The 19,791-nt window shown below is 46.3% G+C and overlaps 1 protein-coding gene and 2 non-coding genes across 3 annotated transcripts in view; all 3 read right to left on the reverse strand.

Annotated features, from left to right (window-relative positions):
- Positions 1–264: 264 nt before the first annotated feature.
- Positions 265–336, reverse strand: TRNAE-UUC (transfer RNA glutamic acid (anticodon UUC)). Its single transcript has one exon. It is a non-coding gene; the product is annotated as a tRNA-Glu (tRNA).
- Positions 337–3,667: 3,331 nt separating this feature from the next.
- On the reverse strand, positions 3,668–3,749 carry TRNAS-AGA (transfer RNA serine (anticodon AGA)). Its single transcript has one exon. It is a non-coding gene; the product is annotated as a tRNA-Ser (tRNA).
- Positions 3,750–16,880: 13,131 nt separating this feature from the next.
- The window catches only part of LOC127040990 (zinc finger protein 3-like), a 107,095-nt gene continuing 104,184 nt past the window's right edge, over positions 16,881–19,791 (reverse strand). The window contains exon 8 of the mRNA XM_050935507.1: positions 16,881–17,652. Coding sequence (XP_050791464.1) covers positions 17,123–17,652 — 530 coding nt within the window. The 3' untranslated portion in view covers positions 16,881–17,122. The remainder of the gene's footprint in view (positions 17,653–19,791) is intronic.

Raw genomic sequence — 19,791 nt, forward strand, 5'->3', positions numbered from 1 at the left:
CCCCAGGAGAAAAAAAAAATAAAAAAGCTGGAATCAGCAGCAGCTCTACCTCTTCCACTTTTGGCAGTGAGTCTTTCCCTCCAAGGGGGACTGAGAGGACCCAATAGCCACAGAAGCCTCCCCATTCCATTGGTCATCTCTAGGTGCCTGGAGCCAGCCCTGCCATGGAGACACTGGGAAGATGGAGAAATCAGGAAACAGCCACAGATTTATTTACATTGCAAGTGAAAAATAACTGAAGCGTTTTTTTAATTGAAGTCACTTTTCCCTGACTGGGAATTGAACCCACGCCTTGGCAGTGAAAGTGCCAAATTCTAACCACTAGACCACCAGAGAGCTGATAATGTTGCTTTTTTTCTCACTTATGCTACACTTTCTTAGGCTACTTTCTATCCACTTTCTGACAGTACTCCATTGTCCACTCCCTGAGGGGTTAAGAACAGAGAGTACAGGAACCCCTGTACTCTGGGTCACAACCTCAGCCCAACACAAGCCACTGAAATAAACTCTAAGGATGCTTCCTCCAGCAGGATCACAGAGCCACGCAAAAAAAACCCAGGAGGAACAATCCTCCTCTGTCTTCATTTACCCCATCGCAACCCTCTCAGGAGCCGACTCTTGCAGGAAGGACACTCAGATGATAGGTGCTCTGGCATAGAGACCAAGGGAGGGGTGTTGCTTCCTCTCACTGTGAGCTGATCGCAGTCTGACTCCGTGCAACAGGGCTCTGAACTTTGTCATCTTGTGTGTTCTGAGAGCAGAGATCCCTGGACCCTTCTGCTGAGAGCATGGTGATTGCACAACAGCTGCAAGGCCTTTTTCCCTCTCCTTGTCCTCCTTGGCTTCCCCAGACTTTCCTCACAAATGGTTCTATAAGGTGCTGAAGGGATCTAAGGACCTGCAGGTTTCCCTCACCCATCTCTTAAAGCAAACAGTGATTCCCTTCTCTGACACTCCTGGGTCTGGGCTTCTTTTGAGTTTTTCCCAAGGGGGGGCCTGATTCCCTGTGAAAATGTGTGTGTGGCACCAGCTTGTCTGCCCCCTCTCTGGGAACCAAGAAACTTTTTCAGACTCTCCCCCACTAGATGAGTCCAACAGCACCTCCCCTTGGTGGGAGAATCCTAAATTCTGACCTCCAGCCCTGGTTGCTCTGACCAGCTGATGGCGGCAGCATGTTAAATCAACCCCAGCTCACTGGGCTAGAAAGCAGCATCTAACCAGCCTAGTGACAGCTTTGGTTTGCTCGCTGGAGACATAACAAACCAGGAAAGAAGGCAAATGTCAGGCTACGTCTACTCTACAGGATAAATTCGAATTAGCTTAAACTGATTTTATAAAACAGATATTATAAAGTGGATTGTGCGCGTCCACACTAGGAACATTAATTCAGTGGTGTGCGTCCATGGTCCGAGGCTAGCGTCGATTTCTGGAGCAGTGCACTGTGGGTAGTTACTGTAAAATAATGACGCCAATAACGTCGATTTGCGTCCACACTAACCCTAATCCGATATAGTAATATCGATTTTAGCGTTACTCCTCTCGTTTTGTAGGAGTACAGAAATTGATTTAAAGAGCCCTTTAAATCAATTTAAAGAGCCCTTTACATCGATATAAAGAGCAGTGTAGTGTGGACGGGTGCAGCGTTAAATCGATTTAACGCTGTTAAAATCGGTTTAACAGCATATTGTAGACCAGGCCTCAGACAGGGAACCTCAGTTCACAAATAAACACCTTCAGGGCACCTTCTACACTGCGACTGGGCAGTTGACTGACTTTAAATCTAGTTAGCTCTGTTGGTAGAGCATGATACTCTTAATCCCACCGTCATAAATTCAAGCCCCATGGTGGGTGGTCGCAACAAACCTTAGGTGTCACTCTTCTGCTAATACTCACAGATCAAAATGAAACAAACTCTCTGTTCTCTTCGGCAGGTCATGTTTCTTCCTCTCTCTTAGCTTCAGTAAAACATGAAGAGAGACCAAACTGACATTTGCATCCTATGTTAAGAGAGTATTTTCTCCTCTTCCATTGTACCCTAGGCAAGAAGAGAGGATAGTAACCATATAACGGATGATTGCAGAGGGAAAAGTTTGGTCTTTATAAATAGGACAATGATCAATTAGTCTCTATGTCCACTGATGGTAGGACAAGAAGTAATGGGCTTAATCTGCAGCCAGGGAGATTCACGTTAGATGTTAGGAACAGTTTTCTAACTCTGAGGGTAGTTAAGCTCTGGAATAGGCTCACAAGGGTGTCTGTGGAGTCTCTGTCCTCGGAGGTTTTTAAGAACAGGTTGAACAAACCTCTGTCAAGGATACTCTGCATATACTTGGTCCCATAGACAACCTGCTCTGCCTCTGGTTCCCTCCTTCTGCTCCCTGCCTGGGCCGACTGCTGTGGGCACTTGACCCCACATGGCCCCAATGCATCGTCTCTGCTTGGCTCTGCTTCAGCAGAGAGGGCTGGATTTCATGACCTCTCCAGGGCCCTTGCAGCCGTGCAGCTCTATAATTCGATGCCATCGCAATACAATACAAACAACAACAAAAGTGGAAACACCCCAATCTAACATCTAACAATTCAGCGTGAACTGACATTCCACAGCACAAAGTGACAACACGTAGGAGTGCAAAGCCCGACAGTTCAGCACCATGCAAATGAACGCCACATAGGGCAAAATGACGCACTGCAAAAGAGCTCAGCTCAAACCAGTGCAACACAAGCCAGTGCAAAAACCATACAACACGAAACAATGCATCAGAGTGCAAAGTGACACTGTGCAAAACAGCTCAGTGTGGAACAACGACATAGCGCAAACCCACACAACAGAATCACATAGAAAGGTAGGGCAGGGAGAGACCCTGAGAGTCAGGACCAAGTCTCCCTAGGCCACCCCGACAGGTGTTTGAAGAACAAGGAAACAAAGGGCACCACAAACTTATGTTTTTTGGATGAGCAAAGAAAAGGGAGCAGCATTGTCCCCCTCGGGTAGCCCCTGTTCAATTCCAGGTCAGAAAACAAAACTCTTCTGCAAGAATATCCAAAAAATGTTGTGTTTCACTTCACTTCATAAGTACAGTTGTGTGGCAATTAAATGATGACTCTAAAGTTTCATAGAAGTGTGGGAAATATGGATGTATCAGAAAATGGCTTGGAATGAAGAAAGACAAAAACTGATGGGTCGAGAGAACAGGCCCTGTTTCCCCCTGGTTTGGAGCTTCTCTCACAGCTACTGCAATAGAAAAGCTAAGCAAATGGTGTTCTATTGTTCCAAAGGAGATTGAAGTGAGGCCATTTTCTCCGGATAGAATTAATGGTAATATCAGGAGTGGGATGTGAAATCACATCTCTATGCACAGACCAGAACAGCCAAGGGATTGGAAAAAAATTTTTTTATAACTAGCACTTTAGACCAGTCCATCATCCTTATACCATAGTTATACTATAGTTATCTAACCATAGTTAGATAGTGCTAAATGAAAGGAAAGATTGTTTTGTCAATGTCGCTATTACAGGGATGGAAAACCCATCCAGTCACTGTAGCAACTGTCTAATCTGTAGTGCTAGAGCAGTGTCACAGCAGCATTTTAAGTGCAGACAGCCTCAGAGTGAGACCAGATCTGGCTCCAGCATTAAAACAACAGTACTGACAACCCACTAATGCCACCATAGTTAGCAGGATTCAAACCTGCGTGGGAAGACCCCAATTGATTTCTAGTCCATCACCTTAACCACTCGGCTACAACTACTTGATGTACAGCTACTGCACTACACAATGATTCTGTTCTCACAGACTTGTCGCTTCAAATGGCTCAGACCAGCTTCCCCAGCACACTCACGGCTGTGCATTAGTGTAAGTGTGTCCATGGTGAACAGCAAGAGTTCCTGCCCATTTCCCTTCCAGCTGGAACATGATTAGTGTGTTTGTGGCTAACGACATTGCTATAGATTGTTGTTCATTCCCCACACTGACAATTCAGACAGTCCCTTTCCTATTCAAATCTCCACCATATCATTCCAATAGCCGGGGGCAGGATTTCTCTGGGGCACTGAAATGTTTCAGGGGTTGGTGTGTGAGCTCAGCCTTGCATTCCATCCCTGATGTTTCATGGACTAACAACAGCAGCAGAAAGAAAGAGCCGAGCCAATATCTCCCTGGCAGGGATGCAGGTGACCATGTCCCCTCTGTCTGACCATTGCCATTGCAGGAGAGAAGGGTTCACTGGAATTGAATGCCCTGGCTCAGACAAGAGACACAGGGAGGTTTTACTGTTATTGGATCTGTGCAAAGGAAATTGTGCCTCTGTGTGAAATTGAGGAGGGACATGAAACGTCCACATGGTGGCCCAGTGCCTTAAGGAATTTGGGCGATGGACTCTGCCTGAGAAATGATTTAACAGGAATTTGTATCAATGTATTGCCCTGATTAAAAGCTATGGCTGTACGGTGCCACTGTTGTTAGTACTTGAACCTGCGTGGAGACACCCGAGTGGGTGTCAAGTCCATTATCTTAATGAGGGCTAGTTGATTGTTTTGTCAAGATCCAAATTTCTTGGTCAAGATCTAGTCAATTTCTAGATGACAGAGAAAATAATACACTGATGATAATAAGAAGAATTTAGAAATATTTACAGTTGCTATGGGCATAACTATGATGATTGTTTCATGTTTCACTCTTTATATCTGACACCACCATCACCTTTCCCTTTTGCCTTGTAGTTTACCAAGGGTAAAACTAAACATCTCTTCAGATACAAGGGAGTGTTTGTGTTCATTCCTGCTAGCTACACAGCGGTTTGATGTAGCTGCTTTCAGTCCTCCGGCTCTGCCCTGATAAGTAACATTTCAGGGTGTCAGTGAACTGAAGGAGGGAAATCATTTTTTGACACATTACGCCTCCTCTTAAAGGTGTTTGTCTGGCTGGCAGCCCTGGTTCCCAGGTCTCTCCTGAGGGAAGAAAGTTTCTGTGCAAAATACTAAAACTTTTAACAGAGAGGAGGGAAAGGCGACGACCACATGATGGGGCCAGTATGTACCACAACATGGTTCTTTTATGTGGGATGACTCTGAACATTGACTGATCTCCACTCCCTTGGATTTGAAGAGATGTTTAGTTGTGCACTTAGGAACCTATAAGGCTGAAGCAATTTTATGGGTGGTGACACTACGATTGAAGGGTTTTTTAATGTTGTAGAAATTGTTAAAAACACTAAGCTTAAACTGGAACTGCCTGTTATTAAAGGCTGGTTTCCCCACGTCAGTTCCATAAGCTCTCCTAGAAACACCCTGGGTTCTCTCCTGCCTCGGTGGGAACTAGAGGGAATCGTCCCCGGCTGCCCTTGGCTCTAGGCTGATTTTTCTGGGGAGGGGACGTGGAATTGATTTGTTCGCTGTTGAGAAGGGAGCCGGGCCAGTTCTCAGGGAACCAGAACTCCCAGCATCTTCCCAGCCCAACCCAGGCTGCTGCCCCGTCCCAGTCTCTGTTCCTCTGGGAGCCCTCCATGTTTGACTCTAGAGCAGGCTGGGAGCAGCAGCTGAGGCAGAGGACAGCCTGGGCCAGGCAGATAAGGAGTTTAGCAAGCAAAAAATGTAAAACGGCAGTGGATTATTACCTTGGACTTGATGGCATTTCTCCATTGGTCTGTCTGCCTTGGGGCAGGGACAATAACACGTCCTGCTGCATTCGTTATTTCAAGAGGCAGTTTAGGATTTTCATTCTCACACAGTGCACAAAGCAGGACTCAACCTTTGGCATAAACTAAACAAGCTGCTCACAGATTCTGACAGCCACAATGAGCATTCAGGTGAGAGCTCAGACCTGCCCCTGTCCCAGAGGGAGAGTGTCATCTGTGTGGGGACTGGAGCACCGACCTACCCGCTGCTAACTCCCAAACTTTCAGTAACTCTATTATCAGTGCCTGTGAGTGTTATTTAAACCATAAGAAAAACCACACTGGGCTAGACCAAAGGCCCATCTAGCTCTGAATCCTCTCTTCTGACAGTAGCCAATAGCAGGTGCCCCAACAACCAGTCAGCAAGGCATCACCAGGAGTTGAACCTAGGATCTCCTGTTTACAAAACAGATGCTTTAGGCAGCTAACCCATGGGTGGCTAAAACACAGTGCTTGCCCACACCTGACTCCCTGCCATCACCACTGGGGCCTGACAAGCTTTGCTTGTATTTGGATTCTGCAAAGCAGAGGAGCAGGTGATGTTTTCCTTACAAGTTGTTTGTGAGTGAATCTTTGGCCAGGTCTGCACTACAAAGTTGTTTCAGCAGAATTATGTTGCTCAGGTGTGTGAAAAACACACAACACTACCTCAGTCGGCAGCTTGTGGCTGGTGCACACACTGCAATGCCACATCTGGCGACAAAACTGCCCTGTTTTGCTGACAAAATAAAACAACTTCGATGAAAGGTCTAGAGCTTTTTGAAGCAAACTTGAAGTGACAGAGTAGACGCTGCTGTTCATTATATCACCATAACTGGCCTCCTCCAGTATCCCACAATGCCCGCCGTGAACTCGCCTGTCCTGCATTCCTGCTACAGAGCCATGGGCCCCGCCCCATTCATTGCTCTGGGAAGTTCTGACAGCTGAGCCTGCTGCTCTGCTCTGGCAGCCAGGAGCAAATCACTGCCGTGGAATGCTGCTCTCTCCCGCACTGCGAACACAGAGCAGGGTGGCAGGAACTTCCTTACATTGGGGGGGCACCAGCATCCGAACTGTGATGCCTTCATGACACCCCTTCCCTCGAGGAGGCTCTTACCTTCTAAACAGGGACGGCTGTTTTCTAGTAAAATCAGGAAAAGGGAAGGAGAAAACTCGAAAGAAGTTCCTCCTGGCACTCACATACGTGAACCCGAATACTTTCTCAGTCCTCAAAGAGAGACCTCGAGAAGGAGACTTGCTGAAGCAAAGCCACAGGGGTCTCTGAGGTTTCCTTGGCTCCTCGCCCCTGTCCTGCCTGGCTGATGTCAGCATCTTTCTGTGAGGTCATCACCTCCCCACCACCTCTGACTAATAGTCTGAGGTCCTGCAAAAGGCCTTTGTGATGTCACTGCCACACCCCTCCCTTGCTGTGCTAATGTCCTGCCCCTGCCCAGGCACTTTAGAGGTTTGAGCTACTCCCTAGGCAGGGTGATGACACTGGGTGATCGGCTGTTTGGGAAAACAAGAGTCTGTCTTTTTGCCAGGGAAAGGAGAAACTTGGCCAGCAGCAGGGGGTGCAGAACATCACCCTAGCGTGGGGGTGACAGCGCCTCTGGGATCCTGAAATCCCAGCACTTTACACACCTTCATGGAGCCTCCCAACCCCCCTGGGCTGTTGGAACTGCGACCCCAACCCTACTGATGAGAAACAGGCCTGGGGTGGGGAAGCTACTGGCTCAGGATCACACCAAGTGTCAGAAGAATGGATGGGACCCAGCAGTCCTTCTTTCCAGGCCCCTTTGCTAACCACTGCTGAACACTCCCTCTCACAGCTGGCAATTACAAGCAGGCCCTCATGGCCGCTCCCCCTGCCTTTGAGAGGGAGTGTGCTATGCTGGAGTTAATGGAGCGGTGAGTTTCATTGATGGGGATTTCATACTTTCTCGCTATTGGAAATTTCTGGGAGAATCCCCCAGCCAAAGCTGCTCTGACAGTGCTAAGCAACATCTGACCATTCAAGGGCGAGCGCACTGTCCAGGAAGAGGAGTGTTTGGCTCTGGGGTTTCACTTTATCCCAGTCTAGAGAGAGGGGCCCAGCTATGGAGTTTGGCTCAAGAAGACCAATTCTCCAATTTGTTAAAGGCATTTTGAATTCCAGTCCTGTGCTCCAAAGTGCTTGGTGTCATTTGCAAATTTTAGAAGCATGCTCTCCACTCCATTTTCCAAATCAGTAATGAAAATATTGAATAGTACCAGACCCCGGACTGATCCCTGCCGGACCCACTAGGTACACCCTCTCTGTTGGACAGCCAGACATGGAGAAGGGCTCTTGGAATCTAGGCTTTCAACAGCTCTGCACCCACATCACACTGATTGCATCTAGACCACATTTCCCTCGTTTACTTGTGAGAATGTCCTACGGGACTCTGTCAAAAGCCTTAATAACACCGAGCTAGATCCCATCTACTGTTTACCGGCCTCCACTAGGCCCGGAGCCCTGCCAAAGAAGGAAAGAGGATTGGTTTGGAATGATTTGTTCTTGACAAATCCACGCTCACTAATCCTAAGAACCAAAGTATCCTGTAGATGCTACTGACAAACTGATTGTTTAAGAATGTATTCCAGTATCTCTCAAGCTATGGAAGTAAGGCTAGCTAGTCTGTAAGTCTCAGGGGTCTCTTTGTTCCCCTTTCTAAGATAGGTCCTGTCCCGTTCATGGATGGGAAGATGTTCTTTTTCAGGTATCTCAGAGGAGACCTGGGGCACAACACCTGGTTTGTTTAGGCCACAAAAACAGAGGCAGGAACCTCTTCTGTCCTGCTGGCAAGGAACCCCAGGTACCTAAGAGACAGGGACTCACATCCCTGAATGGACTTAAAAAAGGTAGTGGTTAAAAAGTTTGGTCCCGACCATTTCTTGTTTCCACAGACTAGACATTTTAGCAAACTTCAGAATTCCTTGGTGCTAAACACCGTGAAACTCCCCTTTCTCCTTCACAGAGGGTTTTAACGCCCCTTATCTCACTCAAGCTCATGACTGCCCAGAGTTTGAGAATTGTCCCTGTTCCCATTGGACAGATGGGGAGGAGCCTGAGATACAGAGAAGGGAAGTGACCTACCCAAGGGCCTACACAGCAAGGCGGTGGCAGAGCCAGAAAGAGAAGCCACCAGTCCTGACTCCTGTTCTAACAAACAGCAAACCCCCCCAGAGGCAGGGATAGAGCCCAGGAATCGAGATGGTGGGGAAATTTCATTGAAACCATTTTTGTCAGAAAATCCCCTTCAGACTAAACCAGTTTGTTTCTCGAAATCAAAACAAGTGGGATGAAAGTTCTTTGCAAAAATATTTTGTTGCAAAACAAAAGCATCTCCTGTTTGTCAGAGTGTGTTAAATTGTCTCGTCGCACACAAAGAGGAGACACTTAGATCACAAACATTAGCTAAGATGCTTCGATCTGAGCTAGGTAGTTGATGCTCTTAATAATTTCAAAATAAAAAAATACAAATATAATAGACTATTTCAGCTAGTCTATTATGTCATAATCTGCTCTGAGTAAATGTGATACGATACCTCATATTATGCACTAGAAGGTGCTAGGACAGCAGGAATTAAAAAGTTGAGGACAATGCCTTATCACCCACAAGGTGGACCTCAACCCGAAAGGTTCAACCAAATCCTATTAGATATGTTAGGGACTTTGCGGCCAGAGCAGAAGGCAACCGGAAGACAACATGTCGCATTTCTGGTGCACGCCTACAACGCCACAAAGAACGATGCTATGGGAGTCACCCCATATCTCTTGATGTTTGGGCGAGAAGCAAGATTACCCATATACCTGTGCTTTGGTGTATCAGAGGATGGCGACAGCTATGAAACTCATCAGCAATATGTATCCCGACTACGAGAAAAGCTGTGGGATGCTTATCACTTAGCTATATCTGCAGCCTGGAAGAACAGAGACTGCAACAAACATCAACATGATGCTAGGGTGTGTCTGCAAGATGGAAGGCAATACCTTACTTGCTGATGGAAAAGCTAGACCTGCCGGTCTACAAGATCAAACCTGAAGAGGGTCCAGAGCAGACAAAGACCGTTCATAGAAACCTTTTGCTCCCTGTGGGGGAATTGGTAGGCACCCCTTATGAGATGGGCCACAAGAGGGCAACTGGGCAGAACGAAGGTGCTGTACCAAAGCCGCCTTCCAATGTGACAGATGGCCACCTGCAGCTAACCTACACCTACTCAGCACATCTGAGAGTGAGTCTGAGGAGGAAGACACAACAGTGGTGTAACCTGGGATGAAGACAAGATTTCAGTCTCGATAAGCTGAATCAAAAGAGAACACCTCCTCTTTCACCCTAAACCCCATGGCAGAAGTATTTAGGCCCATTCCTGACACTCCTGAGCCACTGGTGGGACCCCCGTGTGATGACATACACAGGTTATTGGACAGTGGCGACATACAGATGGAGCATGTCCTGAGCACCTTTGACCCTCCACTGTTAGAACTAGAAATGCAGGGGCCTATGTCAGTATCTGAGGGGACCTCACGGGAAACCTCTCCATCCGTCACTCAAGAGGGTGTCCCCCCTATCACATCAACAGGGATTCTCAATAGGCGAGACAGGGTAATAAGACCAGTGAAACGGTTAACTTACGATGCACCTGGGGTGACTAGTGAAGAGCCAATACATTTAGCACACAGGTTTGTGAAAGCTAAAGTGGGCTATCTGAGGCCCTTTGGAGGGGACCAGTGAGTTGGTATATTAGGGAATGTGATTTGTCGGGACGACAAATTCTCGACTGGGGGGAGGAAGTGAGCAGAGTCAGGATGAGATCTACCCTGACATCTGGTGGTGAACTATGGGGAGTGTGGAAAGAATTTCAGGGGTTTGCATTGGCACACCCACCCTGCCTAGCATAGCCCATGGCAGCCTGAGATGGTTATTTTGACAGCTCTAAGATCCCCAATTTCTTCATTACTGGGGCAGGAGGAATAAAGTGCTGTCACCCTGATTACGTGAATGAGGAACTATGAGACTGCTTTATGACAGAAAGTCTCAACATCAATTAAGTAGCACTCGCTAGACAAGGGACATGGATGCCAAAACCCAGTGAATTGAGAGAGGTTGGGGATAGGTATGTGTACCTGATGGTATGGGGCACCTTTGAGTGCCTGGCATACCAATTGCACCTCCTTTCTGGAACCTAGCTAGAGGCTGCTGAGCTGAATTCACTTTGCACCAGCACTGGGGCTCCACTACTACAAGCTGAAATCAGTAAGAGCTGAGATCACTGAGTGCTGTGTTAACTAGTGGGGGAACTTAAGAGATATATTGCTAAGTGGCTGGCAGAGCAGTTTGCAGGATGGTTGGAGTGGCCTAGTGCAGCAGAGAAGAACTGAGCAATGTGTAGGGCCAGCTGGAGTAGTTCATGGGACGGCTGGTGGAGCGTAGCATATGGTGGAGCGGAGTAGTGTGTGGAACGGTTGGAGCGGCTTGTTGAACAGCAAGTGGAGCAGAGCAGTTTGCAGGATGGTTGGAGTGGCCTAGTGCAGCAGAGAAGAACTGAGCAATGTGTAGGGCCAGCTGGAGTAGTTCATGGGACGGCTGGTGGAGTGGAGCATATGGTGGAGCAGCTTGTGGAACAGCAAGTGGAGCAGAGCAGTTTGCGGGGATGGCTGGAGGAGCAGAGCAGAGCTGATCGTGGTGAAGGCTGCAGCAGATCTCCACGGAGAGGCGGGGCAGTCGGCCTCGGCCCACGTAAGGTGCCCCTTTTACACCCTGTGTGCCCCCCCATTTCCACCCAGGCTGGGGGTGGGGCAGAACCCTGCAGATGAACTTTTGAACTCTGAGGTGATATGGATTTTAGACACTGCCAAATGTACTTCGAGGTGGGGTTTTTTGCTCATGGTTTGTGTTATCCTGTTTGTGGTGTTTCTCCAATGGGATGCTGCATTGTTTCTCTCCTTTATTAAAAGGATTTTGCTACACTCGGACTCCGTGCTTGCGAGTGGGGAAGTATTGCCTCCTAGAGGAACCCAGGGGGGGTGGTATGTAATTGTCCCAGGTCACTGGGTGGGGGCTCGAGCCGGTTATTCATTGTGTTATTGAAACTGAACCCCTGGATACTGAACCCGGCCCTTGTTGCTGCCAACTCAGAGGGGCAGAAGGGTTACACTAGTGACACTCTCCAATGGATCCCCGCATTTCACCCACCGTGAGGTAGGTAGGAGCGGATCATTATTATCCCTACTTGAAAGAGGGAGAAGCTAAGGCTGAGAAAGGAGAATTGACTTGTCTTAGATCACACAGCCAGTCACTGGCAGAGTTAGGAATAGGACCCAAGAGGGACTAGGACCCCTGATTCACAAACAAACCATCGGATCTTGAATTTCAGACATTGAACAACCTGAATAAAGTGTTCTCGAATGAGCTGCATACCAACAACAGTGCATACTAATTATTCAGCAAGTATTTTAGGAGAACTGCAATGTTAGAGAGAATCATGAACTGCTCAGAGACCATTAATGCAGAGAAGCAGCAAAATTCATCAAACATATAAGTGGTTATGACTTATTTACTTGGTCTTAAAAGAGAACAACAAGGACTTGAGTCTCCTCCCTGTCAATAACCCCCTGCTCAGCCAGTCAGGGTAGAGACTGAGGACGGGAGGCCGAGGGTTCTCACCAGAGAGCCCAAAGGATGGCCCAGGTCACCGGTGGGGATCACTGCCCGAGCACTATTTCAGCCCCCACATTTTTGGGTGGACGTCCCACAGTGGGAGCTGCAGAGCACTCCCCCGCAACACACAAACACACACACACACCCCTCACTCTTGGTGTTGGGAGGGGAACAGGTGAAAGGACACTAGAAGCAAGAGACAAAGAGAAAGGAGGAAGGCATGGATGGAGAAAAAGGTGAAACAAAAAGGACAAACCCTAATGTCCCCAGTGATTCTGAGGGACAAAATCCCAGGTACAGAATAAAATTCTGCCTCCTTAAGCTCGTGTTTTCCATGCCTAGAATTCAACTGTCACCTAATGGATCAGACTGAACAGGTTTCAAACCTTGAGGAAGCTCTTACCTTCTAAACAGGGACGGTTGTTTTCTAGTAAAATCACTAAAAGGTGTCATAAACAGATAGTTAAGGGTTAATAGAACAGGAGTACTTCATGTCTCTTTTGCCTGTAAAGGGTTAACAAGCTCAGTGAGCCTGGCTGTCACCTGACCAGAAGACCAATCAGGGGACAGGACACTTTCAAATCTTGAGGGAGGGAAGTCTTTGTATGTGCTGTTAGTGTTTGGTTGTTGTTCACTCTGAGGGCTCAGAGGGACCAGACGTGCAACCAGGTTTCTCTCCAATCTCTCTGATACAGGCTCTTCTGGTCAATTTAGTAAGTACCAGTTAGAAAGACGGTTTAGTATTTTGTTTTCTTTATTTGCAAATGTGTATTTTGCTGAAAGGATTGTATCTCTGTTTGCTGCAACTTGTATTTGTGCTGGGGGAAGGATTCTCTCTGGTGTCTATAAGCTGAGAGACCCTGTAACATTTTCCATCTTGATTTTACAGAGATAATTTTACTTTTTTTCTTTCTTTAATTAAAAGTTTTTCCCTTTTTAAGAACCTGATTGTTTTTTCTATTCTTGTGTGAGACCCCAGAGGACGGGGTCTGGACTCACCAGGGAATTGGTGGGAGAAAGGAGAGAAGGTGGGAGGAAAAGCCTGATTTCTCTCTGTGTTAGGATCACTGTCTCTCTCTCAGGGAGAGTCTGGGAGTGGGAGAGAAGGGGGGGAAGGTGAATTTCCTCTCTGTTTTTGGATTCAAGGAGTTTGAATCACAGTGATCTCCCAGTGTAACCCAGGGAGGGGTGAATCTGGGAAGAAGAAAGGAGGGAATTGGTTTATTTCCCTTTGTTTTGAGATCCAAGGGGTTTGGGGTCTTGGGGTCCCCAGGGAAGGGTTTGGGGGCCAGAAAGTGTCCCAAAACACTATATTTTTTGGGGGTGGCAGCTCTACCATTTCTAAGCTAGTAATTAAGCTTAGGGTGGTTTATGCAGGTACCCCATCTTTTGGACGCTAAGGTTCAGAGTGGGGAATCATACCTTGACAAAAGGGAAGGAGAAAATTTAAAAGAGGTTCCTCCTGGCGCTCACATCCGTGGACCCGAATACTCTCTCAGTCCTCAAAGAGAGACCTGGAGAAGGAGACTTGCTGAAGCAAAGCCACAGGGGTCTCTGAGGTTTCCCTGGCCCCTTGCCTCTGTCCTGCCTGGCTGATATCAGCAGCTCTCTGTGAGGCCACCACCTCCCCACCACCTTTGACCAATAGTCTGAGGTCTTGCAAAAGGCCTTTGTGATGTCACTGCCACACCCCTCCCTTGCTGTGCTAATGTCCTGCCCCTGGCCAGGCACTTTGGAGGTTTGAGCTACTCCCTGTGGATCACCCCACTCAAGGAGCATTCGTTCTAGGAAGCAAGCTGGCTAGACAGGAAAACATCAGACGCTGCTCTCAATGCTACACTCAGTTTTCTCAGACATTAGTCAACTTTATGGCCAGAAGAGACCATTACAGTATCTAATCTGACCCCCTGCATATCACAGGCCTCCTGTATGACACAAGAGCTACTTTGGGGGCAAACACATTCCAGAAGGCATCTAGTCTTCATTAAATGACATCAGGAGATGGCAAATCCACCACTTTCCTTGGTAGCTTGTTCCTGTGGTCAATCATCCTCGCTGTTGACTATTTATGCCTTATTTGTAATATGAACCCTTGCTCTGGCTCCCAGCCCCTCTACAAGGGTTGCAGCTGTCTGGAAGTGCTGCCTTCCATGCCTTTCTCATTCACACCTCATTCATTCAACAGGGCAACTGATTACCAAGTGGAGGGAAGATCTTATTCTACTTCTAGCAAAAAGACATTTTTCTTTACTTAATTATACTACCTTAGGGGCTCGCTATAACATACTACCAAGGTTCAATGCAAAGTGATATACAAGTTATACAAAAATAGATAATGCAGAGATGTATCTACAACTGCATTGATTGACTGCTGTGTGCAGTAATATAGTGATCCCTGGGTCTTTGAATGAGGCTTTATACTTCGAGGGGGGGGGGGGCGCATTGGGGTAGAGCAGTGAGTCGGAGGCAGGGCGAGTGGGCAAAGAGGCGAGCAGTGAGGCAGCAGGGATTCTAGGGGCGGGCATGGGGGTTTCTGGCAGGAGGAGAGAGGAGTGAAAAGAGGTGAGTGGGGCACTGACTAGGAGGGATGCAGCAAGCCAGCGGGGGTTAGGGAGTGAAGAGGGATGTGATGGTGGGGTTGAGAGGGGAGGGGATGGGTCCTATTTTACTGCTGTGATCTGGTCACCCTAATGCACGCTGTTTCTTTCCCCCTCTACAGGCTTCCACACACATGTCAGTGCCTTGCTAGTGGGCCATGCACCGTGAGAGATCTCTTCTCTTTGTGTGTGACTGTGAGTGTTTCCCTTGTGCATGAATTTATTCAATAAAATCTTGAGCTTCATAATGGCTACCACGAGTGAAAAGAAAAAGAGAAAAAGAGAATCAGAGCACAGTGTCTTCAACACTGAATGGACAAAGAAATACGTACATACTGAGAATGATACAGTTACTAAAGTAAGCTTTCAAATGTCTAAGGAAATTGCTGCTGTTGGGAAATGCTTCACAGAAGGTGAGTTTTTAAAAAAGTGTATCTTGATTGCTGTATCTGAGTTATGTCCAGAAAAGAGGAAAATATTTGAGAATGTCAGTCTAGCACGCATGACTGTACAGAGAAGAATAGCTGACATTTCTACCAATCTAAGTGATCAGTTAAAGCAGAGAGTCAGTGAATTCTGCTTTTACTCCCTAGCTAGGGATGAAAGCACCGATTTAAAAGACACCGCCCAACTTCTTATTTTTATTAGAGGTATTGATAATAACTTTGAAATTACTGAAGAACTTGCTGGCATGTGCTCCATGACAGGTCACACAACCGGAAAAGAAATCTCCAGTGAAGTGATAAAGTGCATGAATGATAAGTCAGGATTAGATTTCACAAACTTGATGGCCATTTGTACTGATAGTGCTCCAGTTATGTGTGGAAAAAAATGTTGGAGCAGTTACTCTTCTTGAAGAATTTATTGGGAGACAAATAACCAAACATCACTGCATTTACATCAGCAGGTTTTGTGTAGAAAGTCTTAAAATCTGAGCATGTAATGTCAGTGATAGTTTCCATTGTAAACTACATCCGTTATAGAGGACTAAAACATAGGACATTTTGAGCCCTTCTTGAAGGGGTAAAACTGAGTGCAGTCATACGGAAGTGAGGTGGTTGAGTCGAGGAAAAGTGCTCCGCCGTTTCATTCCTTTGAAAGAGGAGGTAGCAAAATTCGTAGAAAATGGGCCAATAAAATTCCCAGAGCTTGAAAATGAGTCCTGGAATCAAGATCTCTTTTTCTTTTGTGATATTACAGCACACCTGAATGATCTCAACATTCAACTTCAGAGGGAAAAAATCAACTTATATTTCAAATGTGTGCAGCAGTGAAAGCTTTCAAAATGAAATTGAAACTTTTCAGAAGTCGGCTGTCAAAAAGTGAAATGTGTCACTTTCCCACTTGTGCACAGTGTATCCCTCAGCACAAACACACTGAGTTAGGAGAAAAATGTGCAAAGCACATCAATCTTTTGATTGAAGAATTTGACAGAAGACTTACTTTGTCTAAAGACGACGATGTCCAGTTGAAGCTGATTGAAGATCCCTTTTCTGTGGATCCAGAGGAAGTGCCAGTAGATTTGCATTTGGAGGTTACTGAACTTCAATGTTCGGCAGTTTACCGATATAAGCACAGAGAAAGCAGCCTGTGGGACTTCTACAAAAGTCTGGATGATGAAAAATAAAAGAATCTTATTGAAGTTGCACTGAAAACATTCAGCATTTTCGGAAGCACCTACATATGTGAAAAATCATTTTCCACCACAAACATGAATAAAAACAAGCAATGTTCTTCTCTGACTGACGACCATTTGGAAGACATAATGAAAATATCCACTTCACATATGACCCCTGAATACGACAAGCTTGTTGCCCAAAAGAGATGCAATATCTCTCATTAAATTTGCAAGGTAATTATGAAAAGTACAAAGTTTTCTTTCAACAAAACAGGTGTTTTTTCATTTTTCCCTGATTCATTAAAAAATAATAATTTAAAAAATAGTTTGCTTTAATTGAAAAATTCTTAATAAAGTATCCCCCCCAATCTTCCTTTTTGGCCCACAGCTGTTTCAGCGGGGTGGCACTGGGGAAGGAGGGTTTGTTTCCACAGTGCAGGCAGCACTGGGTGTGTGTGTGTTTTGGTGGGGGTGGTGTTCTGTTGGTGCTGAGCGGGGAGGGGAGTTCAGCCTTCAGATGTTTTCTTTGGAGTAATATGGCCCTCACTGCTTTATGAGTTGTGCAGCCCTGCCCTAGAGGTTTTTATGGTGTTGAGCTCCCTGGCAGATTCTCTGATGACTAACATGGGCTGAGTGCCAAGCGAAGGTTTTCCCACACTCACTGCATTCATAGGGTCGCTCTCCTGTGTGGATTCTCTGATGAGTAATAAGGTTTGAGCTCCGATTGAAAGTTTTCCCACACCCATTGCATTCATACGGCCTCTCCCCAGTGTGGATTCTCTGATGTTCAGAAAGGCCTGATCTGTGAGTGAAGTTTTTCCCACACTCACTACATTCATAGGGCCTCTGCCCTGTGTGGATTCTCTGATGTTTAGAAAGAGTTGAGGTGTTAATGAAGCATTTTCCACACTCATGGCATTTAAAGGGCCTTTCCCCCATGTGGATTCTCTGATGATTAATAAGGCTGAATCTGTGAGTGAAATTTTTCCCACACTCACTGCATTCATAGGGCCTCTCCCCTGTGTGGATTCTCTGATGGGTAATAAGGTGTGAGCTGCGGCTGAAGGTTTTCCCACACTCACTGCATCCATGGGGCTTCTCCCCTGTGTGGATTCTCTGATGGGAAATAAGATGTGAGCCGCGCTTGAAAGTTTTCCCACACTCACTGCATTCACAGGGTTTCTCACTTGTGTGGATTCTATGATGCTCTTTACGGGCTGAATAGTCACGTAAGTTTTTCCCACACTCAGTGCATTTATTTTTGCTCTTTCCCATAAGGATTTCCTGCTGTGTTGTGGTTTCCTTGAGGTCCTTCTGAGTTCCTTCTCGTGAAATTAATTTACCCACTTTCTCCCCTGGCTGGTTTCCCTGCTCTTTTTCTGGTCTGTGATGACTCTCACAGGAGTTTCCCTGCTCATGACTCCTGGACACATTCCTTTTCGATCTTTGCCATAATCCTCTGTGTTTATCCACTTGCTCAACATTTTCCTGCAGAGAATTCTGTTCCTCTTTCTCACGTACCATTGCATCACCTGCTGTGATAGAGACAGAAACCTCAGACAGGGATGGAAGGGGGAAGGCCAAACCAAAATAAGTACTGGAGAGAGGTCAAATAAAAATCAGGAACTGAACTCCCCCAAACTCTTCCCCCAAATGTTGCAGTAGGATTTTATGTTTGTATTTTATATAATTTGGAATGAAGGATAACTAATAGTTATGCAGCGTGCATTAAGTGTATTGGTGTATGATCTACGCACATCCTGCCAGCCACCCTTTTTGAGTAACAGAAAGGAATGGCTAATGGGCCAGTGGGTAGAGATACATCAGCCAGAATCTGTGTCTGGACTGATTTCAAGGCAGTAACAGACCTTTGAGGGTCACCAATTTGTTGTATGTTTTGCATTTTAAAATAAGTAAAAGAATGCCATGGTTGTTTTCTTTTGCATGGCAATTTGATGTTCCTGTGTAAAATGTTCTGTGTAAATTAATTCTGTTTTATGTGTGAATAAGGAATGTACATGTTAAGAGATAAGTGTGAAGGTCGTCGCTGAACCATATGTATGAGGGAAGAACTGAAGAAAGACGCAAGGGCACCAGGAGGCTGCAACATGCTCCTATTGAAATGTTAGAGGAGGGCAGACTGATGATTCTAAAGATGAGACAGGCACCTATCAGTGGGAATAAGATAGCTGTGATCAAAACCAGCCTGGGAGAGCTCCCCGAGGGACTTAATTAAAGAATAAGATAAAGGATGAGAAGGACAATTTAAGATAACAAGCACTGTCAAACAATTGAATACAGCATGACGATGCAAAACTCATTGGTCCCAATGAAGGAAAATCACTATATAAACAAGGTGCCTTGCCATGAAACTTTGGGTTCATCCTGCCAAGACTTCCCCGGAGCATCGTGTCATGACCAACGGAACCCAGCTCCTCCTACCCATGATCAACCTAGCTGGCCACTAGGTTGCTCTAGACTCTGGACTGGTAACTGTAACACTGACTGGCGGGACAGTGTGTGTGTGTTTGTGTGTCTGGTGTGTGACTGAACACTTATGCGAATTGTTCTATTTTCAATAAATGCGGCGTATTGCCTTTTCCCCTGTAAAAGATGCTGCATGCTTCTCATAAGCGTAACAGGGTAATGCCCACAAGGCAGCTAGCTAGCACATCTTGGAGGGACTTTCAAATTAAGTGGTTCATCAAGACACACTTGGCTGACAGCGGATCATGGGAGAAGCTCATCTACACTGAGTGGACCGTCATGGAAATGTGCTGTCTGGAATCTAGGTAATGGCCTCCTGCAATGACTGAGGGAAACTGGGCATGAACATGTGACTTGCCCATGTGACTCCAAACTCCATCCTGTTGTTCTAATTTTCCACAGTAAGAACCATGGGATGCCCTCCTCACGGCAAAAGCTATAAAAGGTCCTGGAAACACCTCCATTTTGTCTTTAATCCTGCTTCTTACCTCTGGAAGAACTTTGCTACAGATTGCAGCTCTGAGCAAAGGACTGAATGACCCATCGCAGCTGTGCATGTACTCCAGAGACTTGACTTAAGCCAACAATTTATTCCACCACTGCTATAAGCCTGAACCAAGAACTTTGCCATTACTGGATGTAATTGATTCCCTTAGCCAATTCTAACTCTCACCTTTCTTTCTTTTTATGAATAAACCTTTAGATATTACATACTAAAGGATTGGCACCAGCATGATTTTTGGGTGAGTTTTAAG

The sequence above is a fragment of the Gopherus flavomarginatus genome (genome assembly GCF_025201925.1).
Source record: "Gopherus flavomarginatus isolate rGopFla2 chromosome 13 unlocalized genomic scaffold, rGopFla2.mat.asm SUPER_13_unloc_1, whole genome shotgun sequence".
NCBI lineage: Eukaryota > Metazoa > Chordata > Testudines > Testudinidae > Gopherus > Gopherus flavomarginatus.